Consider the following 27214-nt stretch of genomic DNA (forward strand, 5'->3'; position numbering starts at 1 on the left):
TTATGGTGTGGGGCAGTCACATCTGCATTCGAATCTCTCCTATTTGGTTCTTCTTTTTTTTTTTAATATTTATTTATTTATTTGGCTGCACTGGGTTTTAGTTGCGGCCGGCGGGATCTTCGTTGCAGCCTGTGGGCTCTTAGTTGTGGCATGCAGGATCTAGTTCCCCAACCAGGGATCAAACCCGGCCCCCTGCATTGGGAGCATGGAATCTTAACCACTGGACCACCAGGGAAGTCCCTCTCCTATTTGGTTCCACCTAGGTGTGTGCTGTGGTTTTCATTTGCATTTCCCAGATGACTAATGCAGTCGAACATCTTATAGATGTTAATAATTGTTAGTGGTACCTTTCTTTCCTCTGTCTTATCTCTCATCTTTCTGCATCTTTGCACCCTTATCCCCTCTCCCAGGACCTGGCAAAGTGCAACCCTGAAAGAGTCCCGAGTCCTGGGAACCCAGATTTCTCTATGATGGCAGTTCTCTGCTCCAGAGAATCAGCTGCCCTTTAATGTCTTTCTGCCCTCCTTGCCAGCCTCACCTCTCAGCTTTCTACCTCCTTGCACATGACTCTCCAGCCAGACTGGCAGTCTCAGACCCTCTCTGAGTCTCTGAGCATTTGCAGGTACAGTTCCCTCTGCCTGGGATGCTATGACCCCCTCCCCCACTCTACCTGGTTAACTTCTTTTTTAAATTTTTTAATTTTTTAAAATTTTTGTTTATATTTCAATAAATTTAACCAGAACAAACATAACATAGGGGTAAAAAAAAGATTACAAAAACGTAAACTACATCTTGACGAAGACCTGTAGGAAATAATGTGCAAACCAGCGCTGGTTCCCAGATACACTTCGCATTAACTTTTTTTTTTTTTCACACACACACACCGTATTTTATTTTTCCAAGAGATAAATAAACTGACACCAAGCATTGTAAATGGATGACCACAACAAAAGCAACAATGATTGCAATTACTAAACACGAAACACACTCATACTGTGTCATAATATTGACATTCAGTCCAGTAATCCTCCACTGTAACAGGTACTTGGTTAACTTCTGTATACCATTCAAGTCTCAGATCATATGTCACTTCCTCCAGGAAGTCTTGCCTGATGCTTCCCCCACCCTCACCCACCAGCCTGGGTTAGTTGCCCCTTGTTTGTGGCTAAGCAACATCCTGTACTTCCCTTCATAACACTTATCACACTGGGTTGCAATTGCCTCTCTGCCGGTCTGTTTCTCTTGCTCCCTTCCTCATCCCTTTGAGGATGAGACTTCGTGTTGTTTCACTTTTATATCCCGTGAGCTTTGGGCATCAGTAATATTTGTTGAATGAACAATCTGGCCTGGATGCCTTTAAAAAGGATAAAAATCTGCCCTTCTGGCCAGCTATCCTAGAATCAATGATTTCAGGCCATCATCCTTCATCCCCCACATCAACCCTCCTATTTGACAAGGTCTCAAGGAAATGGACATTTATTGAGGGTCTACTGTATACCAAGCACCAAGCCAGGCCCTTTTTGTGTGAAGTCATTTTCACAATTTAAAGGCTTAAGACTCCATGTCTAGACAGCACTTTGAAATTCAGAGGCTCTGATGTCCAGTCAGTCAATGAACAAAGGGGAAAGGAGTGATATTACACTTTCCATCTTGACAGTGGCAAAGAGATGTCAACAGAGGAGGCCCCCATGTAGTGCAGAGCTCTCAGTCCCTGTACCTTCAGTGCCTGGCACGTGGCAGGAGTACATACAGTATTTGTTGGGTAAATGAACAAATGGTTGAAGAGGAAGCACAGAAAGAAAGAGCAGACTGGAAGCCTAGAAGACCCAACATTTCTTTCTGGACCTGACCTAATATATTTCCCCCACGTGTTGATAAACAAAACTAGACACTGAAGTATTTTTGTCATGGGCAGCTGTCCACAGTGCCAGCCAAGGCTGATCCTTGTGATTTCTGCTCACTCTATGGACTAAAAATGACTGCACCCAGCTATAAAGGGAGCTGAGAAATTTCTTTTCTGAAACCAGGAGGAAAAGAAAACAGATTTGGGGTGAACAGTTAGCAGTCTCTGCTGCGGGATACAAGGACGGTCTTGCCTCTGCCAGTGTCACTGGGTGGCCCTGAGCTATCACAGGATATATGGATGTTCACTCTAGAACGGCCCTTGGGGATCATCCAGATTCAACTCCCTGATTTTACAAATGCGAGACTGGGGCCCAGAGAGAAAAGTGACTCCTTGACTTGTCAAAGAGTTGTTTGGTGCTAGAGCCATTTGGTTTTGCTTAATTGGTCAGTGCTTTAGCTGCAAAGTGGGTCTTTAAACAAGAAAACCTTCTCATCTCCTTCATAAAAGTGCTGTGAAGTTCACATTTCAATGATAAAGAAGAAAGCATTAAAAGCAATAGAGGAAAGCAATACAAATTAAGATGTTGATGATACAATGATTGTTACAATGGTACTGAACATAAATGATCCTTTCTTTAGTTACTTAAAAGGCTCTTCTGTGTCCTGTGGTCCTTAAGAGTCTTCTTCCTTATTAGGAACTTCAGCTACCCCCATAAAATATGGCAAAATTATTTAGCTGGCCATGTGTGTGAGGGGTGAAAACCACCTTTGATAAAAGAGCAATTACTAGTTGTGCAAATTTATGCAATTATTTATACCTTCTTTGAGCTTTAGTTCTTTCATCAGTAAAAAGGAAATGATAATACCTCCAACTGAGATTTGTTGTGGGGATTAAAGAAGAAATGAAAAACACTTGATATAGTATCTTGCACCCAGTTGGGACCCACTTAATGTAAATTTCTGTTCTTGCAGAGTTGAGGTCCTTTCTGTGAATACCTAGGGGAACGTTACACACAATGATTGATGTAATCGCTCTTGAAAGGGGCACTTCCAACAACATTTAATCAATAAATATAATCTTTTCCCAATATCTTCAACTGCTGAACTCATTGCCTAGGATCCACAATTGAAAAGCATCTGCTCCCAAAGGAGACTGAAATGTAAACAGAAAAGCCCAGCACCATGTGACAAGATGCAGGAACGGAAAGAGTGATGGTGTGAGGGGAGGGCTTAGAAGTCTGCTTGGGTGAGTGAGGGAGGGCTTCCCTAAGGAGGCTGTATGCTTCATGGGGGAGGAGTTACAGCTGGGCAGGTAAAAGGGAATGGAGGGGGAGGACACAGGTGTGAGGAAGCACATTTTCTATAATGAGGGAGCTATTTTAGATATTGCTAGAACAGTTTTTTTTTTTTAAAGCTTTAACAAAAGAGAAGGGACAGGTGACTGTGATGGCAGTGGGTTTCCAATTTTATCTTGCCACACATAGGGAGCCACTGGAGAATTTGGGGCAGGGAGATAATGCAAAAGCGGTGAATGAAAAGAACTGGGAGAATGACAGCCAGTGAGGGCTGGCTGGCTGAAGCCCACACCCAGCCCCATCATTCATTTAATCATTCAACAAATAGTTCCTGAGGACCTGCCATGCACCAGGCTGAATTCCAGAAGCTGGAAATCAGGCAATGAACAGGACTAGCAAGGTCTCTGTTCTCATGGAGGAGACTGACAGTAGATAAACAAGTAAACAAGCAAGGAAGTATCAGATAAGTGCCTCTTGGAAAATTAAACAAGGTGATAAAAGAGTCCCTGAGCGGCTGCTCCTTCCGAATACTCACCAAGCCTCCTCTTGAGTTTTCCAAGCAGGTTTTGCTCCTAGAAAAATCTCTAAGGTAAATAATTAACCTAGCTCTCTCGGTGCTTCCAATAAGGCTTCTTCCCCTGGGCCTGGTCAGCTTGCAATCCTTGCTTCGGGACCACCAATTCTGCCAGAAGTCTCAAGTCTAAAAGTTAGGGGACGGTCATAACAACCTTGAGACCCGTCCTGATGATGGTTCCCTCCGCAACTTACAACCACCCACTTCGCCACCCCCGGCTCCTGGCTCAACCCTCCCTCCTCCCTTTATATAGATATACCCTTTAGAAGAAAAACACTTGATAGTGTGGTTGAAATTGTGCATTTCTCTCCTCTGAAAAAATGCAAACTTTTAAAACTCGCCCTCCTCTGCTGGCAAGAGCCGCCCTCCTCCCCCATCCCTACCCCCTGGCACTCCCGAGGGCTGGGCGGGGACTCTCGGAGGCGGCGCGTTCCCGGCACCCGGCACCCGTGCTGGAGGCTGGCTCAGCACCACCAGGGCTCACCCTTGTGTAAGTCAGAGCTCCTCAGCGCCAAAGGGATGTGGGCCAAGAACCAAAAAGAAAACGTAGTAATAAATGTAGCCGAAGAAACGAGGGACTAAAAAAGCAGATTTCCCAGTGTGCCCCGTGGTCTTCCCCCGTTTGACACATTTACTCACCACGAGGTTTTTTTTCCCAAAGAAAAAAATTTTTTTAGTTACGAGAACTTTCAGAGACACAGGAAAGTTTTAGGTAAACCTAGCAAAAGTCCCAGGAGGGACTTCTGATTTTGCCCAGCTTCTCTGAACTGCCTGATAGTCATAGTTTGCCCTCTGCGGTCTATACCAGTCAGGGGGGACTAAGTTAGGGCCCCTGCTCGGAGGGGTTTTTATTCTAGTTAGGGAGAGAAGACTCTAATAAAAACTATTTTTCCTTTCTTTCCCCCCACCCCCGGCAGATTACACCTCACAAGGTGTTTTCACATTCCTGATGCCGTTAAAATCATAAACTCAGAGCTGAAGGGAAATTTACAGATCAAGTGGGGGAGAAGGGGGTGACTACCTGGCATATATGGGGCCACTTCCTAACCGCCTGCCCATGGTAGACATTGCTAATCGATCACTCACTCAGTCATGATTGAACACATTTATTGGATGCCCTCCATGTTCCACATGTTATGTTAGGAATAAAGCAGGAAACCAGACAGACTTTTTTGCTACCCTTATGGACCTCCAAGGGGAAGACAGACATTAAACAAATAATTACGTGCCTGAAGAGTGTTTTAAAAAGGCAGAATATGGGGGCAGACAAGGGCATCACACACCTGGAGGTAACCTGGAGTTGGGGCAGGGTCAGGAAAGGCCTCCCTGAGGAAGTGATGTTTAAGCTGAGGTCTAGACGATAAGGAAACTGAGTCTTTGCGAAGGTGAAAAAGGAACCGTTACATGCTAGCATAAAAGACCGGCGTGAGTTCACGGCATGTTTCATGGCTAAATGAGGGGGCATGGATCGTAAATGGGGGGTAGGTTTCCGGAAGGAAACAGAGGTTGATACAGCCAGGCCTTGAAAAAGAATCGGTGGATAGGAGGAGAGAGTTGGGACAGCCTGGGCAGAGGTCACATTTATTGTTTATCCTCCCCCTTCCTAGGAATTATTCTCTCACCTGCTGTCATTAAAAAGAAAAAAGAAAAAAGCTATAAATTATTGACTATCTACTACGGGGTGGCAATTCTCACATCTTCCTTGAGAGATAAGTATTATTTTCCCAGTTTTATGGATAAAAAAGTCTTGGGAGGACTAGAGACACTTGCTAAAGCTGGTCATCAAGTAGGCAGCAGAGCTAGGGATTTGAGCAGCTGCACTTTCCGCAACTCGTCACTGCCATAAAACCTCAAGATGGCTTGCTCTAAAGCAGTCAAGTAAAACTTGGGGAGCAATCAAAGAGCGTTGACAGAGGAACTGGAAATGCTCCGGGAGTTGGCCGGGGGGGGCGGGGGGGGGAGGAAAGCGTCGGCAGAGAGGCCGCAGGTGAGTGGACACCGTTAGGCAGAGGAGTGCGCGGCCGAAACCGAGAGGTGGCGGGTGGTGGGGAGGATGGCGAGGCGTCCTAAGTGACTGAGAGGGCATCCCTGGACTGCTCCAGGACTGCACTGCGGGGAGGTGCCATGCTCTAACCACTACCCCGCCCGGCCCGGTTAATCATTTCCTGACCTTCCTTCCTCCTCTCGCCCAGCCCGCAGGATTGCCACATCAGCCTCCCCCTCCCCCTGCTCGCCTCCTGGCCCTGTTGCTCCTTCGCCGGGTTTTACAAGGAGCCCCAACTTTGAGGCAATGTTCGTAATAGCCCGGGACGTCCTCAAGGCCGTGCCCCGGAGAGATAGCAGGCTCGCTAGGGTGTAACGCTTGCCCTAGCGGCCGCTGGAGGCTTGTCCTATCCTCTTTTCTACGAAGGGGTCAGAGAGGCGGGGATCCAATCCCGGCATGGATTAACCAATTACAGACTCGGTTTCCCCTGCGGTAAAAAAGAGGATGGTTACAGCAGCTGGCGGTGTGGTGCGAGGTTTAAATGAGGTACTGTATGTTAAGTGCCTGGCTAGGAGACAGCAGCAGGTGTTTAACAAATGTTAGATCCCTTCCCTTTTTACCACCTGGTAACCGGGACCGCCCCCCTCAGCACACCCAGGTTACAGTTACCTCATTTAAACTTACACCGGAGGGTGAGGTATGAATGTCCGACCACGTGCTCGAGGTAATGCAGATGGTGAGTCACAGTGACGGGGTTTGAACCCAGGTTCACGATCGCCCCCGCACTCAGCACCCAGGTGGCTGGAAAAGGCCACGTGTTCAGAACCTAGAACCCGGTAACTATCGTAGCTGCCGCAGGGAGCAGACCACTAAACCAGTACTGCTCTGGGACCTATGCAGCCCGCTGGGCCACCGGGGGCCAGGCCCTTAACCTCTCTGAGCTTGTGCATTCGTGTGTAAAATGGGGGCTGTCTGTCTGCCCGGTGGTTTTTATTTTCTTCTTCACACTTTCTTGTGTGGCCACATTTTCTACCGCAGTGTAGTCAGGCCACTACACACTACGCAGGGTCAGTCTTCTCTGACTGCGAGCGCTCGCCGGGCCGGGGTAAAAGCAGCGGACCGGCCCGGCGTGCCCTGGCTTGGCGCTCCACCCTACCCGGGGCCGGGGGAAACCGCGGCTGCCCGGGGGAGCGGAGTTGGGACAGTCACTTCCGAGCGCAGTCCGACTCTGGGCCACCAGCCTGCGAGCGCGGGGACCTCACCCCGCGGGAGAGGACGGGGGCGGGGCCGGGCCTGTAGGCGGGGCCTGCCCAGGGGAGGGGAGGGGCCGGCCTGGGAAGACGGAAGCCCCCAGCCGAGGGGTGGCGGCAGAACCCGGATGCCGGAGCACCACGTTTTCCGGAGCCGGGCTTCGGGAGACGGCGGGCGGGAAAACCCGGCGCCCGGAAGCTTTTGCTTTCTTTGACGCAAGGGCTCGGGACGCAGCCGCCGTCGGCCGAGCGCCCGGCGAGGAACGACCCCAGGCAGAGCCTTCGGAGTCCCTCCTCCGCCCCTCCCCCCCCCCCCCCCCGCCTGGTCTCGGAGCCTCAGTCCTTCTCGCCGCCCTCCTCGTGGCCATGGAGTGTCCGCACCTGAGCTCCAGCGTCTGCATCGCCCCGGACTCAGCCAAGTTCCCCAACGGCTCCCCGTCGTCCTGGTGCTGCAGCGGTGAGTGCGGCCCCAGGCGGCCCTGCAGCGCACCCGAGGCCCCGGCTCTGCCGGGCCTGCCGTCTAGGGGCCGCGGGCAGTCGGCGCGCGGACTCGGGGAGCGGTGCGGGCAAGCCGGGCCCGGCGGCTGGGGAGGGGTACGCGGCGAGGCGGGCGGAGCGGCGGCGGCGGCTCCTTTGTTTCCCGCGGCCCGACGGTCCGTCCGGCGAAGGAGAGGCCCGCGAGGGATAGAGACCGCGGGGGCCACGAGCTCGTGGGGACGGCGGCGAGCGGGGACCCTGGCCTGCGGCTCGCGCCCCCGCGCCGCTCTGCAGTGCCCGGGGGTTGTGCTGGCCTGTGTCGCCGGGTCGGGGGCCGCGGGGGGTGGGTGTCCGGCCCCCACAAGGCGGCCGCACGTGTGGCGGGGCCCGAGTTGCGTCCCCTCCTAGACCGGACGGGAAAAGCGCCGCTCAGGGGCGCAGCTTTGTCTCGGCTGCGGGGCGCGCTGGGGCCCTTCGCTACCTGCCCCGGACCCGCTTCCTTTCGCTTCCCCCCATGCTCCGGCGACCAGATCCACGCCGGGCGAGCGGGAGCCGGGACCTCGAGAGGTGCTTAGAACTCGGGCGGCCGAGGTCGGAGTCTTTCATCAGCCCGGGAAGGTGAAGTTTGAAAACAGGCTGCGGGCTGAAAAAGCTCAGAAGGCTGATTGAGCAGCTGCTTTGGAGGGGCGGCTCGCGTTGCCTTTCAGATATTTTTGTTTGTTTGAAATTGCTTTGGGATTTCCGAGTCCATGTGCTGTAGGACAGTTATTAGGTTTATGTAATGCTTTTGCATTGCTTAAGCATCTTATCTCCTTCTGTCGGGCCCCTCGGAAGCCCCAGTGCCCTCTTATTGTCTGCTCTAGCGACTTAAGATCGCACCGGCCACACTGCTTTGATTACTTCCTGGTAGGGCCCTGGTGCCGCCGATAGAGTCTTTGTTTATCAGCTTTGAGATGATCAGTGGTAGCTTGGGTTGTAGTGTAAAATTTGAATTGTGCATTTCAAAAATCTTAAGTTCATTTGAAGAAATAAAGGGAAGAAAACAGCAATGGTACGATTTAGCTGTGTGACATTTCTCATTGTGGGCCGGAGCTGGGAGGATAGTTCAGAGAATGCCTTGACACTTTTGACAGGTTACTTCTTAAATGGTGATTATGTCCTTGGAGAAAAACACAGGTAAGGCCACAAAGAAAAATGTACCCTGGGATAAGGAATGGAAATAACTGCGGTTTCCTTGAGCTCTCAGAGGTTTGATGCTTTGCTTGCCTTTGTAAAGTCAGATTGTCTTTTTCTGCATGAAGCCCATAAAGATTAACCGGTTAATTGGTTTTACAGTGCAGTATTGCAGTTCTTTTATGAGGGTGTAGAAACTTACCTACGAATGTTTCTTCTACAGTGAATGTTGAGTATGAAACAACAAATAAGGTGTGTTAAATTGCTTTACAAACTAGTTGGTGTTGCATTATCTATAATTGTAGCTAGAGCTGTGGTGCTGTAACTGTAACCCCTGCCCCAGGGATTGAAAAAAAGAAAAAAAAGACCAAAGTAAACACTAGGAAAAGCATACCTCATGAGGAATGATGAAACTACTTCTGCTCATCTGTGGTAAACTAAAGGGATAGATACAAAGCAGACAGCACACTTCTGGCTGTTTCTAGGTAAAATCACATCAAGTTTTAAAATGGCCTCATTGGTCACATGCATCTAAAAAAAGGAAAAGAGTTTATGCAAGTGGCAGATATCCTGTTGTGAGTCAGTCTTGCCTTTGTCAGTCAGGGCGTCCACTTGAGTGTGGAAAAGAGATGCAGAAAATTGAGCATCTCTTGAGGAACTTAAGTTAAATTGGAGCATAACTAAGAGGCTTGTGCTGATAAAAAAGAACAAACTAGTATGTGTAGTCCTAAGGGAGGGGTGATTTCTATCCAAGGGCTAGGATGTCATCTTTGCATCTTGCAACGAAGTTTGTCTCTGACATTGCTTTGGGAGGGTGATTTTAGTCATGTGCGTGGATTTGTAGAACCAATAAAGCTAGTTTTGCAACTTTATGTGGGTTTTTTGCTTCTGCTCATGTTCTATGAGTTGAACCCATTTCATGTGGGCCTTCCACTTTTTCTGGGCACCCATTCATTGATATAGTCTCATGTTTTTGTATTGAGCTTGATCTTGTTCTTGCCTGCCTGTTGTTTCAGTGATTAAATGATTATTAAAACTGTGAGTCCTTGACGAATTCATCATCTTGGAGGGTTATGTATTCTGGTGTTTATTCTCCAGCACTCTCGAATTTCTTCCTTCATTTCTTTCTTTCTTTTTCTTTCTTTTTGGGTAGCCAATGTGTGGAATAATGCGGTGACCAAGTATTGAGTCTGATTACATTCTTATTAGGGAGGGAAAAATCTCTGTTTTGGCACTGGAACAATAAAATTAATGCCCTTGCCTTGTTTTCTTTGGGAGCTTCCAGTTACACCACAGTGAAACAGCCTTAAGGCAGCCAAGCAAATTGCAAAAGACCAACATCCTAGGCTCTCCTAGGTAGCAATACATCCTTGGAAGGTAGTTCTGTTTCCTTGGAGCATCGGTTTCATTATGTCATCTGTTAAAAAAGAAGGGGGGGTGGGAGTAATACTTCACATTTACTTCACAGGTTGTTGTTAGGATGAACAAGGTAATTTTTGTGAAAACTTTGAGAAACTCCAAACACTATTCAAGTAATAGGTGGTATTATAGGTCAGAACATCTTTATAAAGAGGACTCTCAATAAATATCTAAAGCCCCTTAGATAGGGCCTAGGATGGACTGGCTTTATGCTGAATTATGCTTTGCAAGGAGATATATTATTCAACAAGATTAGGAGGTGTAAGAAGTAATTATACTTTGCAGTTAACTTGAGCTTCTTATCTATGAGAAGCCCTTGGTACATATTACTGTATATGTTTTATAATTGTGTACCACAGTGATTCTCAAGCTTTTTGTCTTCAGGACCCCTTTACCCTCTTAAAATTATTAAGAACCCAAAGAGCCTTTGTTTGTACAGCTTATATTTATTGATATTTGATGTACAAGGAATTAAAACAGAAAAAATTTTTAATATATATTTATTAAATCATTTACAATTAGCAATAATAAATCCATTACCTGTTAACATAATAGTTTGTATAAAATAACTATACTTTCAAAACAAAAAAATTGGTGAGAAGATTGGAATTATTTTAATTTTTGCAACTCTGTTGTCTGGCTTAATAGAAGACAGCTGGATTTTCATATCTGCTTTTGCATTCAGTCTCTTGAGATATCACACATCATGTAGCTTCTGGAGAACTCCACTGCGTGCTGGTGAGAGAATGAGGGTAAAGAATAAAAGTAACATCAATGTTATTTATGAAAATAATTTGAGCTCATGTACCCCATGCAGGGATTTTGGAAACTCTCAGGGCCTCAGGATCACACTTTGAGAACCCACTTGTATACAACAATAGTAGCAGTTAAGGACACCTGCTCTGATCAAAATAGCTTTAAAATATTAAAGAATTCCTTAAGGCCTTAAAACTAGCAACATTTATGTCTGTGTGGAGACTTACAGAGTTTACAAAATGTATTAGCTGGGACCATGGGGTCCAGTAGTCAGTCCCTTGCTCTCAAAAAAGTTACAGTCTAATCTAGTTGGGGAGAGATAGGAAACTAACTGGTTAGAAGATTAATCCATGTTGTGGTTTAAGGTAAATGTTGAAAATAGCAATCTTCTGATGAGGTAAAAGTTGATTTATGTCTAATTTTGCTAAAGGCATTCTCATTTTTATTTATTTATTTATTTATTTTTGGCTACGTTGGGTCTTCGTTGCTGTGCGCGGGCTTTCTCTAGTTGCAGCGAGCGGGGGCTTCTCTTGTTGCGGAGCACGGGCTCTAGGCGCATGGGCTTCAGTAGTTGTGGCGCGTGGGCTCAGTAGTTGTGACTCATAGGCTCTAGAGCACAGGCTCAGTAGTTGTGGCGCACGGGCTTAGTTGCTCCGCGGCATGTGGGATCCTCCCAGACCAGGGATTGAATCTGCGTCCCCTGCATTGGCAGGTGGATTCTTAACCACTGTGCCACCAGTAAAGTCCCTAGGCATTCTCATTTTAAATGAAAAAGTTTTAAATAAAAACTAGGACATTCTCTCAAGGTTTTTGTTAAGTGCACATATCAGAGGTTATTTTCAGAAGCTGGAGTCTTGGGCATTTCATATTTTTGTGGGTAAAAGAGTTAAACCAGTGGCAAAATACTGGGGGGAAACCCAAATTGTTTAAAAGGATGCCCTAAACACAACTGTTTTAATAACTAAGGAAAGCCAAAGCCTTCAAGTGTTTGGGTTAAGTAAGCAGTTAAATTGGAGATATTTTAATAGCGTAGGCATGAGAATTTGTCCGTGATTAATTCTTCAAAGAATTGAGAAGGCCTCTCTTTTTTTTAAAAATTAATTAATTAATTTTTGGCTGCATTGGGTCTTCGTTGCTGCACATAGGCTTTCTCTGGTTGCCGCGAGCGGGGGCTACTCTTTGTTGCGGCCCGCGGGTTTCTCATTGCAGTGGCTTCTCTTTGTTGCGGAGCACGGGGTCTAGGCGCAGGGGCTTCAGTAGTTGTGGCTCTCAGGCTCTAGAGTGCAGGCTCAGCGGGCAGATTCTTAACTGCTGCACCACCAGGGAAGTCCGAGAAGGCTTCTTAAAGTTTCTAGTACATGCTTGCCCTCACATTACCTAAGGAAAGTAAGTGTAGGGACTTCCCTGGTGGCGCAGTGGTTAAGAATCCACCTGCCAATGCAGGGGACACGGGTTCGAGCCCTGGTCCGGGAAGATCCCACATGCCGCGGAGCAACTAAGTCCGTGCGCCACAACTACTGAGCCTGCAGTCTAGAGCCCGTGAGCCACAACTACTGAAGCCCACGCGCCAAGAGCCTGTGCTCCCCAACGAGAAGCCACTGCAATAAGAAACCCGCGCACCGCAACAAAGAGTAGCCCCCGCTCGCCGCAACTAGAGAAAGCCGGCGTGCAGCAACGAAGACCCAACGCAGCCAAAAATAAATAAATAAATAAAGTTATTAAAAAAAAAAGAAAAGAAAAGTAAGTAGATTAAGTAAATGTTTTGCAGTTTGGGGTGGATATTGGAGATAAAACCCTTTTTGAAGATCCATTTAGTAGGATGGTGTTCTGATTATTGATTCCTTGTCATTGGTAATAAATCTGTAGTTTGTGATAAAGCTTGTGATAAAGGTGAGAAATCACCTTGATGGGATGATGGGTTATTTTGTATCGTATTTCTCTCACAACCTAAATCTAAAGAAGACTCTTGTATGCCCAGTAGACTAAAATTTCTAGGTAGGACCAGTCATTTGTTCATCATAAGGTCAAATGCATTTACTGCTTTTTAGTAATAACCCTGTATGAAATATTTATTAAGTGCCTAGCGTGTAATAAGACACTCAGTAAATATTTGCTTAATGAATGAAGGAACTTTCTTCCACTTGGATGGTGGCTGGAATGGCCTTAAACTTTATGTTTAAAATAAATGGAAAGTAAGTGAGCTTCTCCCCAGAATGCTTTCACCAGTCCTCACTTCCAGTTTTCAGCCTGTAAAGTAAACTTTGACTGGACTGTGAGCAACTGACCACCTGCAATGTTGTTACCACGACGAATTCGTATTCGTTTGACATTCTGTGTTTATAGGTGGGCAGGTAGCCATTTTTAGTAGTAAATGTGGATGGGGCAGTTAAAAATCAATGGACAGGTGTTACTTTTTCCACATTAATTTTGAAGATTAACATTTGATTTTTATATGCTTTTCTGAAGAATTTAAACTTTTTAAAAAATAATATTTGTACGCTTGAGTCAAATGTAATTGTCTTTCTGGTTTTTCTGGCAGTATCCACCCCGAGTCCCAGCCCCCAGAACCTTAAAGCAGCCTAAGCATATTTCCAAAGTCTCTGAATAATTGGTAGTACATGTGAAGGACCTGGAATTTAGAATGTGCTCCACGTGTTTGTTTGAAGAGGCTGCAGTCTAGGGATTAAGCCTAACATTTTGCTGTTGTGAAGAAGTTTTGACACATGGATCAAAAGTTATTTTCTGATGGTATTCGTAGTAGTATACAAAGAATATCCTTCTTGGCCTAAGCAGGAGAAAGGATGGGATTGATGGGAGAATTTGAACTCTTTGTTTCTGTTTCTTGTTATCCATTTATCCTCAAAATAACTCATTCTCATCATTCTTTGCTTTTACAGCACTAGCCTTAGGCTCTTATACCATCCTACTTTTTCCTCTTTGAAATTTATGCAATTTCCTTCTTTACTGGAATATAATAGATTAACTTTGGATCCTTTAAACTCAATTTGGAAATACTTATGTTTTTCTAGTGTTTGTAGCTCAGTAAGCAGAACAGTGAGTAATTTAGTTTGTAGCTCATTGAGTAATTTAAATTCCTGTTTTAAAATTTAATTGAGTCCCTCTTCCATCAGGGAATAATTTACAAATATCAGTACATTTCCCCCAACCTGCTTTGTTTTTTTCTTTTTGAGCTATTTCCCCCTTCTTGAGCTGTATTATACATTTTCCTTCTTTGAAAAAATAAATTAGTGTCCAACCTATGGGTTTTGTGTTCAACCTAGGCATCCATATAGACTTGGGTAGTAGTTTATTAATGTTTGAAGTGGAAAATATATACTGTTTAATGTATTTTAGTGTTTCATGTTTACTCATAGCTCCTTTAAACATGAGAGCAACTGCATTCTAGGTGTTTTAATAGAGCTTTCCTGGACAGATGGCTTAGGAGGAAGTACTTAGATTCTCAGCAGGGGCTAGTACTTTTTGGAGGGTTTATTTGTGATGAAGCTTACCTTGATTGACAGCTTAGAATGCTGAGAATACCATTAACAACAGGAACAGCTTGTTCATCTTACCTAGAATTGTTTTGTGCCAGGACCTCTCAAGATGCTCTGTGATTTATAACAGTCTGTTTTGAGAATGTAGGTAAGAGTAGGTATCTTTCATAATGAAAGGAAATTTACCTAAAAATTGTTCATTGCAATTGTATCCTGAAATCTTTCCGAGTGTTGAATGATCTTTGGCTTAGAAATTTGTAAACAGAGATCATCTTTTAACTGCTGTAAGTCTGCAGATGTTAGTATATATAGTAATTCCAGATGTTTTCTCATCTATTAGTTTTACTCAGTAGGAGGAGAACTGAGAACAACATAAAGTAACTTCAAAGCAGTTGGCTAGCATTTAATCCTGACTAATTTAATTAACTACCCATCCTTGTAGTTTTTCCTGTTTCATAGATTGTGAAACTGAGACAAAGATTAACAGAGTTGCTCAAGATGCTTGGGGGCATTAGAGATAGCCCAAAGTTTAAATTCAAATACCATTCAAACCATACTTCTGGCTTGCCTTTGTAAAAGCAGGGTCTTTATTTTGTCATCTAGTCGCTTAATGCTTGATAAGTTAAAGGATTATAAGTGTTTGGAAACATACTCTGAATAATTCCTTTGAAGATTTTTGATGTGAAAGTACATTTTAAATTCTACCTTTTGAAAATAATTTTAGATTTCTGTATTTGATTAGCCCTTCCTCCCCCTGTTTATTGATTAAAGTGCCACCAAGTTGGAACTAGATTGTTAGTACAGTTGGAAGAACGCTGTTTTTGAATGTCTGAATTTCGGTTCAGGTCTAATTTTTTTGTAGGCTGAAATTCACATTACTTTAGTTCAGATATCATGAGTCAGCCTTCTCACCATAGCTATGGATAAAATGCAGTTAACTTTTGGTTATTTTATAAATGTGCTTCGCTTCTTGAAGTTGCCCCCTCCCATTTTTTCATTTTGTTTCTGCTGGAGGAGATTCTTTTTGGAGGTGGGTTTGTTGTGGGGTGGGAGAGGGAGAGAATTCTTAAGAAAGGGAATTTTGCTTTTGCCTCTGGTAGCTCAGAGGTTATTTGAATCTTTGCTTTTAGGCAGGGTACTTCGTTGATTCCATCTATTATATTCTAAGATTTTCCAATTATATTTCTTGTAAAAGTTAATTATAGTCTTTAGACTGCAGGGCTTAAAACAGATTTCCCTCCCTTCTTCCGCCCCCCCCCCCCCTTCTTAAGACATACTGAAAATTAGGTATATATGTGTGCTATTTACAGATATATAAAATGCAGATAAGCTTAAGACAGCAGTTTCAGATTTTGAAAACTATTGTCGAAATTAAACTTGGACATTGGAAAATGAAGTTTGTAGTTGTCTTTGTGTTTATCTAAATACTTCACCATTAATCAATGCTAGCTAATTAAATTTTATAAGACTCTTTTGAGGAGGGAATTGAGAGTTTATTTTGAATATGAACCAGCTTGTGTCTTTGAAAAGATATTATAACCAACTGGATTTTTTCTGGAGACTTTGTACTTTAGGATTGAATAGCTCTATCAGTGGGCTGTTTTCCATTTTGAGTAGATGTTCTTTCCTGATATTTTTTCTTTGTTCTAGCTGGGTTTAAGGCAGCCTTGTAGAAATCTGCTTGCCTGTTTATCCTTGACCTGCCCTGAAGACTCTTAATTTTATGGACTGTTCTTATACTATCTCATCACCAGGAACAGCAGGCTCGTGATTAACTGTCATGTTCTTGCAGGTTTAATTTAACTGATTGTAGGGTAGTACACTTGTTGATTTAGCTTCTTTAAATCTTTGTCCTTACTGACCACACTCAGGTTTTCCTTTTTAGATAATAGATTATTGTCCATTCCTTTGTCTTGAACATTTTTTGTACAATATTGGGATGGTAGGATTTTGGTCCAAGTTTGTGAAGATGTGCTGAAATTTCTAGGGGGCAAATTTTTTTTTGGTGATGGAATGTTTCCTTGGGATAATTGATAGAAAACATGTTAGAGAAATATTCTAATATAATATTTTTGAAAAAGAACTTCTGTATAACTTAGACACTCTGGGGCCGACACATATTATTGATTGAGTGATTTTTAAATTTTAGTGTCACACACAGTAAAATTGAGATTAACTCTAGTTTTCATTTGAATTATTTTGAATGTTAATTGTGAGCTGTATTAACATTGGAGAAATCATTTGCAACAACTGGCTCAAGCTTCACCTTATGTGTATGAAGTAGCTGCCAGAGCTCAACGTTCATGCTGTGAGAATTTAATTCTAATTTAATTTAGCTGCATCAGTTTCATTTCAGTTATTTCAAGTGTTTTGTTTGTGTATAGTCTTTTTAGAACTTCATTTTAAAAATATTTTTCAGGCTTTTTTTCTTTGAATAATTAATAGAGATTTTTGGGAAAATGTGGGTCAGATTTTAAAATTATACCTATTGGTTGTAAAAAATTTCCAACTCTTGGTTTGTGTTAAATAATTAGAGCAGCTATCGGAGTTTACAGATTCCTATTTTCTGTAATCTTGGGTATCTAGCCCTTTAAGCAGAGTGTAAGTATGTGCCCAGTTTGCTTTTTCTTTCCATTTCTTCCTAAAAAGTCCTGTTGATTTTAAAAGAATAGTTTCCCAGCACACCAGTAAATACAACTGTTGTAATTTCACACACCCCCATCCCCAACTTTGTGCTTTAGTGCTAACCTATATTATATACCACAAAAACTAGGAAAAGAATTATACAGTGCAGATATAAACCTCCACTCTGAGTAAAGTCTTCGATAATAAGAGGTCCCTTAACCTCTTAATTGTTTCATTTATTTATGGGAGGGAGTGCTTCCTATAAAATATATATATGCATCTTATCTTGCATACACTTGCTTTTGTTTTGAAATAATAGTTGTGTGGTGTTTACATTTATGACTTGATTCATTTCTTTTGAAAATCCCTCTACTGTTTAACTATGGATTTGCTTACTCAGGTTGCTGGCAAAGGCGTGGAATTGCATCAGACCTTGCTATATTAAATAAATGGAATATTGGATGCCAGAATTTTTCTTAAGTGATTCATGACTTTTGTGTTCATTCTGTGTATAATCAACTTCGTAAGGAAAGTTATTTTTGAAACAATATAAACCCCTGATAATTTTTCTGTAGTTATTTGTGTCTGGTCTTCCAAACGCAAAAGTGGCCCATTTTGACTCTGATTTAGTAATCTGCTTTGACTTTAGTAGTTCTAATCCTTCTCCCCACTACCCTTTCCTCTCATTTGGAGGTAGGGGCACAGTTCCAGTATTTAGCTGAAGACTGTAGAATAGATAAAGCATAATAGCTTCATTAGGTGTTTTTCACCAAAGTAGGGCTGAACAAGTCTGAGTTTGTGATAGAATGAATAATAAAAAAATGTGTTTAGTACATTACAGTTTTAGAGAATATGTAGTTTCACATACATTATTTCCATATGTTGTTTTCATTTGACATTGAAAACTGATTTCAGAAATGCATTTCAAAATACAGTGAAATGCTTGAGCCAGTGAGGGGACCAGTTTTATGGATCAGAATTTGCCTCTATGTAGGAAATCAGCAGGACCAGATGCCCTCTCTTTTCTGGCTCTGTAGATATCTGAATCTGTTAACATATATATGATAAATTTTGGCCAGCTTTGAAATTACATTCTCTAGTAGAGAACACATACCATTAGCTCTGCAAATTAGCCTTGTAGTATACAGGGAATTCAGTAGGTGCCTGGCCCCAAATGATAAAGTGCTATTGTAATTTTTATTTCATCTAATAGATTATAGGCATTTTTTTTAAAGATAAAAAAATGGTTTAGGCAACTTCATGAATTGATATGACTGTTATATCAATTTACCTTTTAAAGATTAATTCATGTTTTCAAAAAGTAATACGTGTACAGTTAAGTCGTACAGTGTAGTATCAAAAGTAATACGTGTACAGTTAAGTCGTACAGTGTAGTATCAAAAGTAATACGTGTACAGTTAAGTCGTACAGTGTAGTATCAAAAGGGTTAAAGTAGAGCAGCAGCCCCCCTCCCCTCTCCTCTCAGCCCTTCTGTCCACAGACCACCACTTTCAGCTCTATTTAGCTTTCTCTGTCACGTTTACCTACATACTTCTAAGTAATACGCTGTTATTTCTTAATTTATCCATTTTAGGTATCATCTCTTGACATCTTGCTATGGTAAATGAGGACATTAGTGTTTGCATTACCCTCCCCTCTGCCTCTCTCTCCATTTCTCAATATAACTAGACTACAAATTTTGATTAATATGGTGATTACTTTTTTTCTTGTCTGGCATTTTATTTTTCTTTGAGTTAATAATTGCCTTTTTTTAAAAAAATTGCTTACTTTGCCTTCTGTACATTTTCTCCCAAATGTAACCTATAAATCTGTTAAATGTCTATGAATATTATTTTCCAAGCACTTAAACACATAATGTCTTAGTATTATTTTTTCCTGAAGCTTTCCTTCCCAGAGCTCTCTCGCTCCCATCTGAACTGACTGTTCTCTAGGCCTACTCGACAGTTTTTATCCTGTGATTCCCTTGCTATTCTTTTGTATTAGATCTCTCATTTCCTGGATCCCAGGTCTTTCTCTTCCTTGGTTTATTAGACCATTTTGCTGGGGTACCTCATCTAGCTTCCGTCTCAGGAGAGGCAAATTTTTGATCCCATGCAAGTCAGACACTTTTATCCTACGTTTATACTTGACTGCTTGGGTGACTATAGACTGTTAGAAAAGATTTTTCTCTTAGAATTTTGAAAGCAGTGTTCCTTTGTTTTTAGGCTTCCAGTGTTGTTGAGAAACCTGATGCCTTTTTGATTACTGTTCCTTCATATATATCTTTTTATTCTTTCTCCTGGAAGCTTTTAGGATATTCCTTTTATCCTTGGTGTTCTGGAATTTCAGAATGATGTGTCTTGGCATGGTTAGTTGTTTTTTTTTTTTTTTTTTTCTTTCTTGTGATGGGTACTCAGGGGACTTTTTTTTTTTTTTCACACACACACAGTGTATTTTATTTTTACAAGAGATAAATAAACTGACACCAAGCATTGTAAATGGATGACCACAACAAAAGCAACAATGATTGCAATTGGTACTCAGGGGACTTTTCAATCTAAACATTTGAGAGTACACTTATCCTCCCGTACTTAAATCTCCTAGTTTGTACTTTTTTTTCTGTACAACTCCTATTAATTGAATGTTGAGCACTGTGGGTAGAACCTGTAATTTTCTTATCTTTTTATTTCTTTGCATTTTGGTTCTAGTTCCTGAGATATTTCCTAGGTGTTTATTTTTTTTTTTTTCCCTTCCACCCTTCTGCTGAATTTTAATAATAATATTTTTAATTTTCAAGAGCTTTTTCTCATTTTTCTGACCATTGCCTTTTCATACATCCTGTTGCTGTTGTTTTATAGTATCTTCTCTCATGACTCCTGGATTTTAGAGTTTGTTTGTTTTGAGGTTTTTCTGTGCTCCCTGCATTGTTTCTGTTTCCTCTGAGTTCCTCTTTTTCTTTTCAAAATAATTCTCTCAGACTAGAGGTTTTCTTCAAGGATCTTGTTTTATCCTTGTCTATTTTTTCATGTAAGAGTGAGGCACTAAAAAGCTCTGTAAGTGAGTGAGGCTTGTCTATAGTGGGCTTCACCGTAAGGTTGGGGGCAGGCCGCCTTCTTCATTAGAGGAAGACACTCAAGACGTCTGTATGGCTAATATTTTTTTTTTAGCACCATTTAGTTTTTCAGTCTTCCGCCTGGGAGCTGCACACCTGGCCACTGATGTTCTGACATCAGGATGTAGTAAGTTCCATGAGTCTCTTGTTCCTTGCAGCCCTTGGCCCCTTGTTTTCAGTGCCACCCTTACCTTTGCTGTCTGCTGTGCCCAGTGTCCCTGAGCCCAGAGCTGCCTCCTGTCTGCACTCTTCTCTGCTGGCGCTTAAGCTCTAGCTTCCTTCATGCCACTAAGATCAGTACTGCTCCTCCAGCTTCTTTCTGACTCCCAAAAATGTGTTGAAATGTGCTTGTCTCACATGATCTTTGTGAGTTAATGTCGATTTAATTTCTTTATTGTCATTTCAGTGAGATGTTAGCATGGAGAGGAGGTAAGAGAGAACTTGGTCTGCCATGCTTAATTTGGTGTTTATTTTTAAATGAGATATTTAAAATCCAGTTTTTAGGGCAAAAAAAATGCTTTGCCCTATCAGAAATGGATCTTATTAGTCATCATCCAGAGAGTTAAATCACTAAAACTGAAATTTTGCAGTACTGATTTTGAGTAAAAGTTCAAACTCAGATTTACCTTCCCTGATGAACAGAGCAAAATATTGTCGCTATTACCTGAGTCAGCAGAGAGAGCAGATAAGCCTGGGGGTTTGACTCTGCTTGGGAAGCCAAATATAAGACGGAGTTTGGATATATAAAAGAAACATTGAAAGAAAAAGTTGTAAGGTCCCTTGGACCACTGCAATTAATATCTTGTAATACTTTTACTGGATTAATTTATCATCCATCAATAAAGGGAAGTTACTGCCAGGTTTATAGTACTGTTTGGCTCTGCACGATGGTAATTTAACCTTTTCCCTTGTGTTTTAGTAATTTAAAAAAAATGTTCTTAATTGGAAGTAAAGAATAAAATTTTTTTAATCTCAGAAAGCCTTTTTATTTTGATATAATTTCACACTTAAAGAAACATTGCTAAGAATAGTACAGAAACTCCCATGTACTCTTTGCCTAGGTTCATCAGTTGTTAACATTTTGCCACATTTGTGTTACACGTTTGCACCTTCTTTTTATGCACTACCTCCCCACCACTGCCACCAAGTAATTTGCAGACCTAATGCTCCTTCATCCATAAATACTTTTTTTTTTTCCCCCCCAAGCACAAGGACTTTCTTGTCACTAAGCACAGGGTATTGGTCAAAATCAGGACATTTAATAACTGAGATAATAGTATTATCGAATGCACATTCCATTCTTAGATTTCTCCAGTTGTCCCAATAATGTCCTTCGTATAATGTAGCTATTTCCCTTTTCTGCCCCCCACATCTAATCCAAGATCATGCATTTCACTTAGTTGTGAAACTCTATAGTCTCCTTCAGTCTGGAACAGTTCCTTATCCTGTCTTTGTCTTTCACATCTTGGTATTTTTGAAGAAAACAGGCTAATTATAGAGTGTACTTCAGTTTGAGTTTTTCTGTTGTTTCCTTACCATTAGATTAAGGCTGTGCACTGTTTTTGTAGGAATACTGCAGAAGCAATGTGTATTCTCAGGGCATCATATCAAGAGGTATATGAGGTTGGTTTGTCTCATTTTGGTGATGTTAATTTTGATAATTAAGGTGATAGTTGCAAGGTTATTTACTGTAAAGTTAGTATTTTCCCTTTGTTATTAATAGGTAATTTGTAGGAGATGCTTTGAGATCTTATGTATAGATGTCTTATTCCTCATCAAACGTTCATCTAGTAATTTAGCATCCATTGATGATTGTTGACTGAATCAGTTATTACTAGGATGGTTGCAAGATGTTGATTTTCTAACTTATTTCTTCTAAGTATATACAGGGAAGAGCTTTCCTTTCTCACCCACTTGTTTATTCATTTATTTTATTAACATGGACTCATAGATTTTTATTTTATTTTGTGACATTCTGTTATTTATTTTGAAGCTCAAATTGTCTTAGATTTGGCTAGTGGGAGCCTCCTTAGGTCATAATTTTGACATGCCCCTATTGTTCTTGGAGCCCTTTCTTACTTTCTGGCATGGCAAGGTGCTCCAGGCTCATCTTGTACTCAGCCTGCCCCAGTCCTGGAATCAGCCATTTCTCCAAGTAGCCATCGTTCCTTTCAGTGGGGAATAAGGTTTATAAACTAAGATCTCTCAGCAAATAGGAGCTAAGAAATATAAATATGTATAAATAAATAAACATGTCTATATTTGTGTGTGTGTGTAACCATGAGTTCATTTTGATACCTTTAATTCCAATTCAGCACTACAGATCTAGTCTTGTCCTTTCTGTATTTGTAATGCCCTTCTCTAACAGAGAGAATCTGGTTCCTATTATCTCAGCGTATGTACTTGTTTGCCCCATGCCATAATCAGAGAAAGTAGTTCTAAACTGCTAACCCATACCATTGCAAAGAAAACTCCTTATAACGAGTTCACTATTTGTTTACAGTTTCTTTTTGTCTGTATACTCATAAAATATGAAGTGTTATGTTCAAAAGTTGTTTGGGTTGTTTTCTTCCCTTTCCTTCCATCTTTTAATACACTGATTTATTTGATTTACAGTTAGCTTTGTTTGTTTCTGTTTGATTTCCATTTTAGATTTTTTTCCACCTCATCCTTGCTGATTTTATTTTACTTTTTGAGTATATAAAACATGAGTATGGTTCCAAAAGTTAAAGCCATACCAAGAAGTGTTACTACCTAACCCTTCTACTCACTCCTATCCACCCCATGTAGACAACCAATTATTTTTATCTATCCTTCCTGTTTCTTTTTGTAAAAAAAAAAAAGCAGGTACATGAGTATTTTCTTATTTTCTCTCACCAAAGGTAGCAAACTAAGTATACTCTTTTGGAATTTGCTTCTTTCATTTAATAGTGTGTTCTGGATATCACTCCATGTTTGTAGAAATTTTACTTATTATTTTTTTAACAGCTTCATAGTACTCCATTTGTGATGTGTCACAGTGAATTCAAACATTCTCCTATCTTTGGGCATTTAGGTTGTTTCCAGTATTTTGCAGTTTCAGATAATGCTGCAGCTAACAGCCTTGTACAAATATATTTTTGTATTATTGGGTATCTTCAGGGAAGATTAAAAGTTTTAACTTTTTAATCATGTGAGCAATAATGTGTAAGTGATTTTTTAATAATACTTCAAACTATTTGTCTGCCTGCTCCTATCTTCCCATCTACTGTGATCTTACAAATACATTCAAGGCTGTGGAAGTGAAATACATTATTGTAATTATATTTCTGTCTGGGAAACCTTGAAATCAGAGAGCTGAAAGTGACCTTGGAAACATTTTTAGTCTACGTTCAGGTTCATTTTAAGCAGTTGACTTTTCCTTTTACATACTCGTCAATGCTCTTTTACCACCTAAGTACTCAGACCCAGCTGTTGTAGTAGTTTTCTCTTTTAATTTAATTCATGTTAGATTCCTGTGTCATACTGTTAACTGGCTGCTCCCTTGGGTTATAGAATGGCAGTAGGATAAGACGGTTATACATAGGATAGAAATAAGGATTTGGGCATCCATTTTCTCCGACAGGTCTCAGCACATTAGTGAGTAGTATAAACTCAGAGGAGCATCTTGGATTCCTAGATAATGCAGCTGGTTGATGACTTCCAGTCTTTTGTTCCAACAAGTGGGCATTGGAGTAGAAGGGCGACCTCCTCCTGCATTGCTAGATAACCAGGTAAAAAGATTGACCACATAGCTTTCCATCAGAAGGGCCATAAAAGGATTACATACGTGTTGAGATAACGATCCCCTCAGCCTAAGGGTGACTGGAGCCTCCAAACAGATCACTTCTGGCCCTGCGATGACTCTTCAGTTTATGTGCATGCACCATACAGATGTTATCATTTTCCATGCATGTCCTGACATGAAAAAGATTAGGAAAGTTGGCTAGAGCAGTCTCAAAATTAGCCTCTGAGAGCCAAGGATGGTGCCGCTTAAAGAGAACCAGGTAATCCTTATTTATCTTGGATAAAGAAGAATTGAATTATTTAGAGTAGAATACAGGAATAGTGGTTTAGAGATTTTTGAAGGTCGTTTTTTACAATATAGGACAACATTAGGAGTGATGTTTTGCTCAAGAATTAGGTTGTCTTATGGTAATGACAGCACACCTGGATTTAAAATATTAATGCGATACAGAAAGAGCCAGTCCAAAGGATGATGGCAGCTTAGTTGATGACAGACTGCAGTGTTTTTACTGTCTTACTACCCCTGTTGCAGAGGGGATAGTCTAGTCTTTGGATAGTTTTTGATTCCTATGGAGTAGAACCTCTCAAAGGGTCTCATCCTCACTTCTGCTAAACAACAATGTCAGTCATTCCCATGAGTGGTTTGGCAGGGGTGAACGGTAGATGCTGTACCGCTGATACCCCTCCTTGTACAGGTAGTGTTCTGATCATCTATTGCTGCATAACAAACTGTCTTACATCTTAGTGGCTTAGAACAACCATTTTATTTTTCTTATCATCTTGTGGGTCAGGAATTCAGGAGGAGCTTGGCTGGGGCTGTCTCAGCTGGCGCACCTGAAGCTGGAGAATCCACTTCCGTGGTGACTTCTTAACTCATATGTCTTGTGCCTCTGTGCTCCTGCTCTCTGTTTCTGTCTCCCCACCCCACCCCCCCATCCCCCATGGTGTCACATTCTGCAAGGTCTCTCTGTGTCGTTTGGGCTTCTCACAGTGTGTTGGTCTCAGGTTGATTAGGCTTCTTACATGGTGGCTGGCTTCCCCAAGAGCAAGCAATAAAAAGAAGAAGCTGTCAATTTCTTAAAACTCAGACCTGCACATTGACACGCAGTCACTTCTGCCATATTCAGTTAGTCAGGGCACTGCAGAGCCTGCCCAGATTCAAGGAAAGAGGACATAGACCTGCCTCTCAATGGGAGGAGTGGTCATCTTTAATCTATCATAGGGCCATTAAGCAGAAAGGAGAGAATGGTTGTGAGAAATAACTGAACTGTGACTTTATCAGAAAAACGATCAGACATTTACTCATCTAATGACTCAGGAGAGATTAACTGATATGCCAGCCTTGAATAAGAATGGGACTGAAGCCAGAGGAGGAAGGTGGGAAACATGCTCATGGGGCGAAGCGGAAAGGCAACCGAGGTAAGCTTTACTTCATAGTTGCCTTCCCTGCCTTGGCCCTGAACTCTTGGTTCCGTGATCTTCTGTGAGCCCCAGCCTGCCACTTCTGAGCAGTTTGGCTTTGGTACTCATGCTTGGTCTCCTCCTCCTTCAGCATCTGGACCTCCGCTTAGTCTCCTGAGCGCTGCATGGGCTCACTTCTTAAGCCCTGGGCGCTGCCTGTTGCTTTGTAAGTGACTTCTCCTGTTTCCCTGCTCCCTGGGAACCCAGTGTGCACTCCCAGAATGAGCTGTAGTGCCGGGGGTGGGAGGTGGCGGTAGGGGTGGGAACACAGGCAGTGATTTTGGCTACGCTCAGGCTGCTCTGGCACCTCTGGCGGTTGCTTAATATCGCTGGATTTCTTCTTTTCTGGACTACGTGAAGGCCCAGTTCCTGCTTTCTTTATGTGACTTTACCAGTCTTTCCCCCAGTAATTTCAGAGGATTCAAGTTGAAGATAGAAGAGACTTCATAACTTTTAGCATAGAATAGGCTCATGAGTATGTGGTTCAAAGAGCATTTATGGTATAAAGAAGATTATACGCCTTGCTCTAAACGTCTAAAAATATATCAGTTGGAGGGTAAGCTGGGTTAACCCTGGAGTATATTTCTACTTGTATATGTACTGGAATATTTATAGAATTTTTATGATAATTCTGCCCTATCCTCCAATTTCGAGAGGAATAACACTTTTACTATTGATAATTCTATGGAGTGTGTGTGTGTGTGTGTGTGTGTGTGTGTGTGTTTTGAATAACAGCTGCAAATATTTTTCATTGATCATATGTTTACACACCCGTAGAGTTGTAATCTAGGATTTTGGTTTCACTTACCACTCATGCTTAATAATTTAGAGTAAGTTTATTTCATTAGGACAACTTTATAATACCAGTATCTTTAAGACATTTAAACTTTATTTTTGTTATAAAAGAAGTAATGCTTTCTGAAAAAATTCAAACAGTATAGTTGAAAGTAGGTCCATGTGGCTCTAATCCCCCATCCCATTCTTTTTACATGACTGTTAACAGTTACTACGTACCCTTCTAGACTTCAAGCAGTTTATATACAGGTATATAGCATATACACAGAAATACATAGTACGTAATCTTTCTAAAGCAAAAATGACAACCTTCTGGACTTACTGCTCTGCAACAGTCCATGCCTTCAAATACTGAGTTTGGGTTCCAGTTCTGTCACTTACTAACTTAGCAAGGTATGTAACTTCTCTGTGCCTCAGCTTCCTTATCTATAAAACAGGCCAATAATAGTACACACCTCATTGGACTGTAGAGGATTAAATGAAGTAATATTTATAAAGTGGCACAGTAAAGTGCAATAGTGCTTGGCACATAGTATGTACTAGATAAATATTAAATAAAGAACTTGCTCTTTGAAAAAACACGTTATGAATATTTTCTTATGGGTTGCTGGTTTTTTAGTGTGGCACTTTAAAAACTGTGTGTTGTTGGTAGGGGGGTGGTATTCTGAGTTTTACTCTTGGAGCAGCATGTTTGTCTACAGTTTTCTTTTTTTTAATAAATAAATTTATTTATTTTATTTTTGGCTGCGTTGGGTCTTCGTTGCTGCACATGGGCTTTCTCTAGTTGTGGTGAGCAGGGTTACCCTTCGTTGCGGTGCGCGGGCTTCTCATTGCGGTGGCTTCTCTTGTTGCGGAGCACGGGCTCTAGCCATGCAGGCTTCAGTAGTTGTGGCTCGCGGGCTATAGAGCGCAGGCTCAGTAGTTGTGGCACACGGGCTTAGTTGCTCCGCGGCATGTGGGATCTTCCCGGACCAGGGCTCGAACCTGTGTCCCCTGCATTGGCAGGCAGATTCTTAACCACTGCGCCACTAGGGAAGCCCCTGTACAATGGTTTTGAACAGCGATTCCACACAGTTTCTGACCTCGCTGTTGCAGTGAGCTGCTGTTACTGACAGGCAATGTACTGGGAATGTGTTTGCCTCTCAAGGGTTGTGGGAGCAGGAAAAAAAGCTGAAGGCTGTTGATTTAG

The 27214-nt window shown here is 42.0% G+C and overlaps 1 protein-coding gene across 6 annotated transcripts in view; it reads left to right on the forward strand.

Annotated features, from left to right (window-relative positions):
• The window catches only part of USP3 (ubiquitin specific peptidase 3), a 301215-nt gene that overhangs the window by 195380 nt on the left and 78621 nt on the right, over positions 1 to 27214 (forward strand). Inside the window, exon 1 of one of the 6 annotated variants that reach the window (XM_068553196.1) lies at positions 6164 to 6244. The exons of 3 other annotated variants lie outside the window; for them this stretch is intronic. Coding sequence is in view for 1 of the 3 variants with exons in the window: in XM_068553156.1 (XP_068409257.1) it covers positions 7315 to 7405 (91 nt within the window). In the remaining 2 variants the exon portion in view is untranslated. Of the gene's footprint in view, positions 1 to 6163; positions 6245 to 7169; positions 7406 to 7900; positions 8044 to 27214 lie in introns of those variants that run through there. 2 more of the 6 variants (XM_068553156.1, XM_068553190.1) reach the window with 2 other exon arrangements.

Source organism: Eschrichtius robustus, chromosome 1 (assembly GCF_028021215.1).
Source record: "Eschrichtius robustus isolate mEscRob2 chromosome 1, mEscRob2.pri, whole genome shotgun sequence".
NCBI classification, from domain to species: domain Eukaryota; kingdom Metazoa; phylum Chordata; class Mammalia; order Artiodactyla; family Eschrichtiidae; genus Eschrichtius; species Eschrichtius robustus.